General features: G+C 37.7%; 1 protein-coding gene across 3 annotated transcripts in view; it reads right to left on the bottom strand.

Moving 5' to 3' along the window:
• Positions 1-1,564: 1,564 nt before the first annotated feature.
• LOC101847784 (probable ATP-dependent RNA helicase DHX58) overlaps positions 1,565-11,068 on the bottom strand; it is a 58,377-nt gene continuing 48,873 nt past the window's right edge. For all 3 annotated transcript variants that reach the window (XM_005090141.3, XM_035970656.1, XM_005090142.3), the window contains 2 exons: positions 7,395-7,652; positions 1,565-5,775 (listed from right to left, as the gene is read on the bottom strand). In XM_005090141.3, the coding sequence (XP_005090198.1) occupies positions 5,430-5,775; positions 7,395-7,652 (604 nt within the window). In that variant the 3' untranslated portion in view covers positions 1,565-5,429. The remainder of the gene's footprint in view (positions 5,776-7,394; positions 7,653-11,068) is intronic.

Here is an 11,068-nt window from a genome sequence, read left to right as displayed (position 1 = left end):
AAAAAAATCGATTTGTGTGCGACACTACGGACATTCCTCAGTAAAAATTTCTGATGCATGGTCATAAACGGACGTTTGGTCTCGAACTGTGCTCACTTTGGTGGCAATATAAGGCGCCCTTTGCGCAAAATCCAGCAACGTATCAACATGCCACCAAGACGAAAGCTGAGGGACTCTGATCGTGCCAGAGCTATGGCATGGCTGCAGGATGGAGTTGAAGCCCGAGAAGTTTCCAGAAGGCTTGCAGTGTCATTTTCAGTCAGTGTCCGTTTGAGGCAGCGCCATCAAGCCACTGGATCAGTCCAAGAACGCCCACGTGCAGGTCGACCCAATAAGACCACTCCGGGTGTTTGCAAGTGGTCCTTAACTTTTGTTGAAGTCTGTAGTTAATTTACTTGTTGACCATTTCTTGAAGCAAAATACAATCAATACGCTATCAATCTTCGAGCTCTCCAAATTCCAGGAATGTCAAAAGTCGTTTCCTATAGTTCTTTTTGATCGTATACATGTAGCATAAAGCTACTCTGCTTTGCATAAAATCAAGTTACAAACAGAATTCAAATTACTGCAAAGAAACATTTAAGTCTGCTCAGTGTCATACAATCCAGGACCTCTATTTAACTCTGAAGGACTACAAACCCGACACAACATTTAGAGAAGTATGCAAAATCCTAGAAATCGCACTGATGTTTTTATGTCGATCCACAAGGACACAATTGACAGCATCCCCAACTTTGTCAACAGAATGATGGACACCTTTGCTGCAGCAAAAGAATGAAGTGTGGACTTCTTCACATAGATTTTCTCTAAACAGGTAGGATGAAGAATACATTTCATTTACAATGACCTTGACTATCTTCAACTAGCTTTAAGTCTATTGTGTACGTCTACTTTTTAGACCCATGAGCCGCCCCTGTTTTAAACAACCTTAGCAATTCTCGTGGTCACACACACACACACACACACACGCACGCACACACACACACACACACACACATATATATATATATATATATATATATATATATATATATATATATATATATATTATATACACACACACATACACAAACACACACCAAGCAGTTGGCAATGAAACCAACCTCGAATCGCCTAGTGACGTGGCCTATCACGCACTATGCGACAAAGCGGGGCCCGCCACGGTGTGGACAAAAGCCCAAAGAGCAAGTGCAATATTTTGGTAGTGGAGAATCTTTGCTCACACTAGGCCTACTCATTCCTCTGCTCAGATCCCTACAGTTGCCGATCTGTGTCCCGTGGGGGCAAAGAGCTAAATAAAACGTTTTTCAATCAAGTTCACACAGAAATGTGTTTTTAAATTGATCTTAAAGGCCTTGAGTTTTAAAAAAACCAACAAAATTTCTATAAAAATAACCAATGGGGCAAAAAAATGCCAGTTTCTTCGATTTCATTAGATGTACTTTGACGAACGCCTGATTTCACTATGACGCCTCACATATTATCTTTTTATCTGCATAATACATACTTCTAAATGCATCAGAGACAACAATGAAACATATGATACTGAATACAGAAGGCTAAGTTCATGTCCAAAAACAGAGCTTTAATATTAAATAGTTACAGTAGGCTACATTATTTTCACTTCACTATTTTCTCTTGGGCAATTACTTAAGATGAATTATAAAGTAGAAAACACTCCACAAAAAAGAAAAAAAAATAAATGAATGAAAAGCACAGCACTTTAGACAAGTAAAATTTATCACAAAGATATCACAGTACAGTCGACTACTGATGAGTTGATGTCAAGGGAGTGAAAAAAACCCCCCAACTCCTCCCAAGCTCAATTTCGTCCAGATCACAAAATCAAGGGACATAACAAAACATTTTCCACTGTTCGTATTTTAATTTGTAGTACGTTTAAGTTGAACTCAACCGTTTGATATTAATTAACAAATGTAAAGAAGAGGAAGTGCTGGGACCCAAGAAAAATATCAATTTAACCGAAGATCAGCTCAAGCGAGTTCAACACAAAGATGTCCTATGAAGTAGCAAAGTTGTACCTTAACCTCATTATCCTTGCAGCTTGTAGCTACACAATTTGTTACTGCCAGTGTGCATCTGAGAGGCAGTGCAAAGTTCAAGAAGATTTAACATTAACACTAAAAACAACAATCTCTTAAAATCTCTACACAGACACTGTGCTGTATTTTCAATGATGACATATAATTTGATGAAAACAATACAATTTTTTATGTGTTCCTTTCAAGGCACATTCTATCATTCCTTATCTTCATAAACCATTTTACATAATCTTATGTGAAACAAGTAGCAAAAATGCCTGTCATTATCTTAATAAACCTGACGAAACAAGTGCTTTCCATGAATAAAGAAACCCATAGCTATCATAAATATTTCACAAGACCCAAAGGCAAAAACCACATCTTAAGTGAAGGGTTCTGACATACCGGGCAGAAGTGTCCCCATAAAGTCTCTTTATCAGAAGCAGGGAAACATCTTGCTGAAATGTCAATGTATACAAACAAAGCACATTGGAGAGGTGTATAGAGCACTATAAAGACAGGGACAAGAAAGGAAACAAAGGTTATGTAAGCTAAGCATCCAGGTTGGAGAACAAAAGCAGCCTGACTGGTGACATGAGAAAAATTGAAACCAAGAACAGAAGACCCAACATTTGAATTACCAGCAGACGAAAGACAAAAAAAGGTCCAGCATCTGTGGTGTGTGTGTGATGGTTAAGCTGTGTGCCTGGCAACGGGTTAATAAAATTCAGAAGTGAAGAAGATATTTTATCTAGATTTTCCATCTTTCTGCTAGGATACGCATGCAGTATTCAATACAGCTTTGCTGGATTTGACAAGCATTCTCAAAGCAGCCAGACTGCTTCATGGTCTAAATTGTTTCAAGGAGGAGCATAAAACATGAACAGTAATTGTACTTAAAAGTTCATGAACACCAGCAGCTGCATCCCTAGTCGATGTATCTCAATAACTTCTTCATTCTTGAATCTCAGTCTTGCTTGCTTCTTCTATGTAACATGTCTCTGTAGGAGTATAGTCTCCCTCATAGTCTTTCTAAGAATTCACCAAAATAAACTGGACGAATCAAATTATAAAAGATAAATAAATAAGACAACTCCCCATTCAGCTTTGCAAGCACATTCATAAAAAATACGTAACATTTTTTTTTCCACTAGCAATACATAGCCTATCATCTCAATTAAAAAAAAAATAATGATAAAGCAGCTTTTTCCCCGAAATATCTTATGAAAGAGCTTTCTTTCTAGTTTAGACTCAAGTTTATTCATGAATGCTGGATGAAACCTTCAAATTTGATCCCATGTGTCTTGGTATTAAAAATTATGGAATTACACCCAAATAAAATGTTACATAAAATGGGTCAAAACAAACTTTAAAAGACTGAAAAAGTTAAGGACATAGATCTAAATGCAACAACTTGAAAAAATGATATTATAAGACTGAAAAAGTTAAGGACATAAGTGCAACAACTTGAAAAAATTATTTTATAGTGAATGTGATTCAACTTTCATTTCATCACATCTGGTTAAACATATTTTGCATAACCAGTCACAATCAGAGAGCATATAGACCCACTTTGGTTATGCCATGCCATTTGTGCATTGTTTTGGTATCACATTATATTTGAAGCTTGTGAAAGCACTGTTCATTTCTTGCTATGTGCTGATCAGTTCAGCATTTATTTCTTTTTCCACTCTTTGGGTCTGCTAAAAAGTGTTAGTAAATGTCGTGCAATAGTAGGAGCTTTGAGTTTATCGGCTATGGGTCTTAGCTAATCTCCATGACTTTTGCTTTTACAGATTACTGTGAGTGTTATGGTGTGAACTCCAAAGGACAGCCGACACTGCAGGTTGTCACTGTGAAGTAATAGGTGGATCCTTACCACATTTGTGTCAGTTCAACTCCTAGCTTAGGGGCACAACAGCCTGCCATCAAGCAAGGTTTGGCCCCCTTCCCCTCTTCGCCCTTATCGTGCCTTTAATTCACATCTCAAATGTCTCAGATTACTTTTCTCAGAAAGTTTCCACGCATATAAGGCTGTTGTCACGGAGTGATAACAATCTTTTTGTCCTCTTTAAAAGACTAAGAACCTCACATGAAGAAAGGCAGAAAAATGACCCTCTTGATATTATTCACATTGAGTAAATGATCACATTCCCTCTCAACAAGAGAGTCAAAATTGCACACAAAATTCAACATGATCACAAAAATCTACAATTATAACAACATTATCAAATCGAAGGCATAAAAACATGACATATTGTGAGGCCTTTCCAATAAAAGTGAAGCAAAATGAGGCAAAACTAAATATTCTCTCTCTACCCTTCAGTGCATCAATTTTAAAACCCCATTTTCTCACATAAAGCCTGTAAATATGCAGAACATTCACAACAACTTAAGAATGTCAAAATTCTTTCAAATATAAACTGACCTTATCAATAACCTCAACTTGAGGATCCAAAACGTTTTAAAGTATATACTGAATGTGTTAGGAATATCAACTTTAAGGCCTTCGTGCCAACATTAAGCTTTTATTTGCAGTCTAACTCGCACATAGAGCTGATGCCTATATTGAGAAAAACTCACATAGTAAACAAATTTTCAGGTCCCAAATTTCTTTTTAAACATTCTTTGTATTCAAAATATGCACATAGCATAAACATGTGAGGGTAGCACTAATTAAACACAACTGCAAATTTCCATCACCGAAGTAGCCATGCTGCGTGTATGTGTGTGTGTGTGTGTGTGAGAGAGAGAGTGAGAGAGAGAGAGAGAGAGAGAGAGAGAGAGAGGTGGGGGGGGGAACAGGCATGGTGTGAGTGCAGGCCAACGTTCTTGCTATAAGCCAAGGGCAATAGTGTAGGCCGTTGACCTGTTTATTACATACATCACTGAAGTGTTCAATGGTGAATCTAACCTACACACTTCAGTTACGTATTGGGAGTATGTGGTCACGTGAAGGCATGTATTCGATTATATCGATTGTTGCCTTGTGTATCAACACTCTTCATTTTCAACAGAGATTACACACGACGAAACAGCTTTCTGACATTCTGCAAAGTTAGTTTTCTGTGAAGTTTTGGTACAGAGTGGACCATTGCGGAGCAACAGAAGCCAGAAAGCTTGTCCTAGCAGATGTGAAGTCAATATATGAAAAACCCAAATCTGCTCGGCATAGGGGTATAATTAATTTAAATTTTAGGCCCAGAAGTCCAAATTTGTCCACCTCCCTTGATACAGCTTGAAATTCATAATTAGCAAAATTCATACATAATGAAAAGATTTCTGACCCAACAGATGTTTTTAAAAAAATGCGTTCTAAATCATAACAAAATCCAACAACTGCAAAAAAAAAAGTACCTTCCACTGCTTTCTATTACTCCCTTGACTTTATTTGCTTATTTTTAGAGTGCTCATATCACTTTCAAAGCTTGTTTGGTGCAGAGCAAAATCTGATAGGACATTCTGTCTAGTAAGGGAAAGAATATCCAAAGGAGGAGCATCTGCTAAAATTCTTTGAGCCTCATCTAAATCACCCAGCCCTTCAATGCCCCCATTTTCACAGTTTGTGTCTTCTGCATTGGAAGCCTGGCCTATTTGTATGGCTGGCTCGACTTGTCTATTGTCTGCCTCTGGTGCTGGAACAACTGACGGTCCTGCAGGGGGGGGTCTCCTTTGCTTTGTTGCACCGACGGAGGGGGGCTCATACCACTTATCCTTGTTTCCAAACAGATACCTGAAAAAGACATTATAGGCAGATTTTAGAGAAGTATTGTCAAGCAAAAGCATTCTTACAAAAACAACAACTGATTAGTTGACATATCAATCAGTAAAACAAAAAGGCTTTGAGAATGTCAAGATATAATACCCAAAAATGATATGTATATATATATATATACAAAAAGTATTGGGATGTTACTTTCTAGAAGTTGGAGCATCTTTTGATTAGATTGTTTTATGTTGTTTCGTTTTTTCTCATAATTCGTCATAAATGTCTGTTTGCCTGCACTACAACTGTATCCTCACACTGTATAAAAATCCTCATTTTCCCCCAAAAGATTTCAGTGAATAATACATGATTCTAGCTTGAAATCTATCTTTTTCATGCTACAAATTCTAAAGTATTTTTATTTCACAATGTATTGCTTTAACAAAGCAGGGAAAATGTTTACAACTTGTAAAAGTTGATTTTGCGTCTCAAGATGGCATCATCATACGAATTTGAGAATCTTAGAAACTGTAAAATGAGGCTTCAATAAAATCATCACATACCCATTTTTTGTACAGCAATTAACATATATCAAAGAATAAAATCTCTCTTCAGCGAGTGTTGAATATAAAATGGTATGACTTGCTTTATTGAATCCTTTTCACTGACAAGTGAAGCCTCAGCTTTTTCACACGAGATGCTCACAATCAAAACACAAAAGAGAAGTATGCTAGAAGCAAGTAGTGATGTCAATCTTGAAGGCTTATACACCACCATTTATTTGGTATCATAAAAACAGCGTGTAAACCGACTCGCGGCCTTCTAATTCTTAGCGCTTGGTTTCGGTGAAATCATAGTAATTCAGATCGCTGTTTCTTTTCTCTGTTGCTATAAAGCCCCAAATACTGTAGGCCTACACCAGGAGAAATTTCAGCGGGGACCGGCACGATGCTGACCGGGACAGGGCTTGGTGTTTTTGTTGAAAAAAAGACAAATCTCGCAATGCTCTCAGTCTTGAAAAAATTTAGCTCCAAATCTATGTTATTGTGATTGTTCCTTGTGTAGAAGTTTGGTGCACTTGGTACTGTCAAAAATGGGGTTGCAGCCATTTAGCGAATTGCAATATTTGACTACATCAAAACCCCTGCCATTTTCTTAAAAAATGACTGAGGGGTAAAAGAATAGTACCACAATCCTCAGGAGACACAGGCCATTCATAAATGGAAGAGATAAATTTGTTATACAGCTACTTTGAAAATTTAATTTCTGGGACCTATAAATATAAGACACTAAACGGCACCAATGCTAGCCTAGGGAGACAATTTGAAAATATAACAACACATGTTTTCAGAACAGTGTATTGATGGTTTAACGTTCCGTTTCACACCTTTGGTTTATCCGATTGGTGGGACCTTTGAATTTAATGTTTGTCTCTGACAGGACTAAATCAAAAGAGGAGAGTCTTCAAAACTCTGTAATCAACCTGAGTACTTAAGTGCCCCATTGTGGATTTGAACCAGGGTCATAGGTATAACAGCAAAGCATGATACTAACAGAGCAAACAGTGTGCATACTTGTCACAGGAGAAATATTCTTGCAAAATGGATCATAAAACTACAGTTAAAGACAAAGTACTAAAAACTTACTCTTTAAAGTCATGAGGCTGAATATCAGCGCATTTACATCCTTTCTCAGAAGCATCTTTCCACTTCCAATTCGACTTGAGAGATGGACAGTGCAAATTTTCACGGCAAAGCACAACAAATGGTGTGTACTTATATATCAGCAATGTTCCAATAGAGTTGTCACATTCTTTCTCTTTGCAGAAGACTTTTGCGATAAAACGGAGTTCAGAAACATTTTTTGGTCTCTGATACAGCAGTTCAATGTTGTCAAGAAAGTCTCTGAAAAATATAAACAATTAAATGAAACATGGGATGAGGTAAGAGGAGAAAGGCTTAAAAAGACAGAAGAAGTAAAAAAGGAAGTGTGAGGAAGAATAGAGTAAAAACAAATTTCTCAAGAACAGTTCCATGAAAAGCGAACATTACGGTACTGTTCTCATAACTGACCCTTCCCAGCAACCAAAAACGAATATTTTTCAACCGATATATATGTGACGCGTCACGACAGTTCGGCCCACCAGGTACATACATGAAGCCGAAGAGCAGAAATGGCCAAAAACATTTGTTGGGGCTAAATATGAGCAATTTTTTTTTTTTAAAACTTTATAAGACTTTTGAATGACTTTTCTGTTGGAATATATCAAAACATAATCTTAAAATTTTTTTTGCTGTGAAATGTGTTTTGAAAGCTATTTTGGTGAATGTCTTCACCTCCTCTGGGCTCCTGACTCTTTCTGCAGCCTTTCTAATGCTACTCCTTGGCTCCTCCTTACTGCTGTCTTTCTGCCACACCCCTGATCTTCTGGTAGGAAAGATCTACACCTACCCTTTTCGGACAAGGGCGAAAAATCTCGGAGGGCCTGTGTGCAAGTTGCGCACGTTAAAGATCCCTTGGTGGTCTAAAATCGATAAGAGTAGGCTTCGGCCGCCACCCGGGCAAAATTCAAAATTTCCTACCAACTGAAAATATTAGGAGTGTCCCGCGCGCTCATATGACCTATGCAGTTGCGAGCGCCGTAAAACACTTTACAAAAACAAAACAAAGAATGTCTTCATTCTGTGATATAATATTATGTAACACTTAGTACCTGCTTTACAGCTTTAGTACATTAGTATCTTTCGAAATTTACCTGGCAAACCGGATAGACTGGTAAGAAAGAATCCTTAGCTTTCCCTTGAGACCTATTTTAAGCCCTTGGGATCCCCTTTAAGGCCAACAAAGGAGCTTGAAAGAAAGCTTGCATTTGTAAACATCTCAACAACCTCCTTAGAGACGAAGACGAACTCCCTTGTTTCTGATCCTCCCCTTGGCTCAAAGCTTTTTAGGCACATTAAAAAGGCGTCAAGATATGATTCAGTCAGTGATGCCCTAATGAAGACGAGAAACTCAAATATTCGTGGGGAGAATTTACTCTGTTTAACAAATTTTAATATCACATAATATTATTCTATTATTGTTATTATAACTTTTGTCTGTCTGCAAACTGTTGTTCAAGTGAAGAGACATATGTCGCAGCTATTAGAACAGTTTTATTTTTGGTTTCTGTTATTCGTCTCTTGCAACACTGTAAGTCGGTCATTTGGTCGCTTTTAAGGACCAGCGGGCTAACCCAGATTTCCTGGGTTTTCAGAAATCTTGACCTTCACCAAGAGTGGGTATTGCTCTACCTGTAAGAGAAGTTTGGTTTCATTGGTGTGTACATGTATATGTTTGGTTACTGAGAAAACTCTCCTAGTCTTTTTAAGAAACCGAACAAGGAGCAAAAACATTACCTTCGATTTTCTCAAAACAGCATTTTTCGGGATAGCCCCTTTGTGCTTAAAAGTGACCATTTAAGAGATGGGTTACTTCAACCCTGCCTGTCAGGGCTACTTGGGCCAAGAGGGAAGAATCCCAGCAGAAAAACACAAATGCTCATACCATCATGGGAATCAAACTAGAGCCCTCTGCATGATAGGCAAAGAGCCTTATCATAGCACCACAGACGCCGGGTTCTGTGCAGTCAAGGCAAATGTTTTGGGGCCTTATAAATAAAGTTCCCAAATGTTGTCCTAGATTTCTTGATTTTTGGTTTTTACACCTGGAAACACTGTAAGGTAATTTAAGAGGCGGGATACTTTGTATCTGCCTGTCAGGGCCAATCTGGGCTGAGAGGGACTTTAGGCTAAATCCTAGCAGAGAGACAAAACATGCTTGATTAAAAATTTGCTCCATGTTGGCCTTGACTCAAACTCCTGCTCTCTGCATGATAGATGAAGAGCCAAACTATTGCACCATAGAAGTTGGTCCTACTGTTGTATATCCTGTATATTTCATTTGTGTTTATTATATCTTTCAATGTCTGTTCAAGTACTGACATTTAGAAGCATGAGTAATTACAGCTCTTTATGTTAGCTCTTCTTCCGTCTTTAAAAAAAAATTGTTTTGTTTAAGTTCCGGTGCCCTTGAGAAAACACTCTGAAAAACAAAACTATTAAAGCAAATGCTTTGAAAATTGGTGAGTATATTGGCATTGAAACATTTAACATGCGTGCCAAATTTAATGAACCCAGCATTATTAGAAGATTTCTGTTGCTATGGAGACATTTGTCAAATCTTTGATAGCAAATAACTCAGTATTATGACCCGGACAGCAGGGGAGCATTCCAGTACTGAATCGTGCTTCATTCTCTTAAATATTATTGTATTCATTTGATATTGGTGTCATATGAAGGGGAATTATGTCCTCTCTGCATCTCTCATTCTCTGCCTAAAACCCAAATTATGAAATGTGTACCTAGTGGACCAAACCGTCAGGACTCTTCACTTCACATATGCTTTTTAACACTTTGACCATTCTCTATTTGACAATGACAATGACAATCTTTTAAATTCATCACATTTAAAGTTCATACAAATGTTTTAAAGTTTTTGTACCAAAATTGTACTGATTCTAAGCTTGGGGAGAAAATATAATTCTCAAAGTTTCAAAGTCATCTGTCAATTTGATGGTCTTGAAAATAAATACGGTTGTGTTGAATTTCTTTTTAAAAATTGCCTAACACTCGTCAATGATTCCAGTACCACAAAAACAATGACTATACTGTTTGCTTTTTGGAAAGCTTAACTCTTTTTATCCAGGCCATACCCCCATGGACTCTGTACCCGTCCTGGGTTCGCTGCACCATATGATTTACAATTCAGTGTGTATATTTCAAAGTGCTGTATTTCTAATATTTACTCTTAGATTTTAAGGAAATATGGCAGTTATGTTAGAAATTGAATGTAGTATCTGAAAATGTATGTGGTCCCCCCCAAATAGACCCACCTCTTCGTGGTGGGGGGGATAAGTGCTCTTCGAATAGGAAAAGAAAAAGAGGAAGCTAACGGGTCAAGGGGTGACCCCGAAAAGAGACATATTACTTTACTATGTTTCTTACTCTTTCTATTTATTGTCTTTATTGTTTTACTTTATTACATTTATTAGCTTTTCTTTTCTCCTCTCTCCACCGACAACCTTTCTTTGACCTGGAGTTGGGACGGGTATTGGTGGGGTAGAAAGCAGAGGTTCATTGTCAGCACTGTACTGGATGTGACTTTACGTAGGGAATACCCAGCTCCATACATGTATTAAGCATGCACTTATCGGAGAGCCCTATGACTGCGGAGAAGGTGCAGAGACCATTTGCGTCTTGCTTGTTGACAACATTAGCCC

This window comes from Aplysia californica, unplaced genomic scaffold (assembly GCF_000002075.1).
Source record: "Aplysia californica isolate F4 #8 unplaced genomic scaffold, AplCal3.0 scaffold00013, whole genome shotgun sequence".
NCBI classification, from domain to species: Eukaryota; Metazoa; Mollusca; class Gastropoda; order Aplysiida; family Aplysiidae; genus Aplysia; species Aplysia californica.
This window is presented reverse-complemented; position numbering and strand designations above follow the sequence as displayed.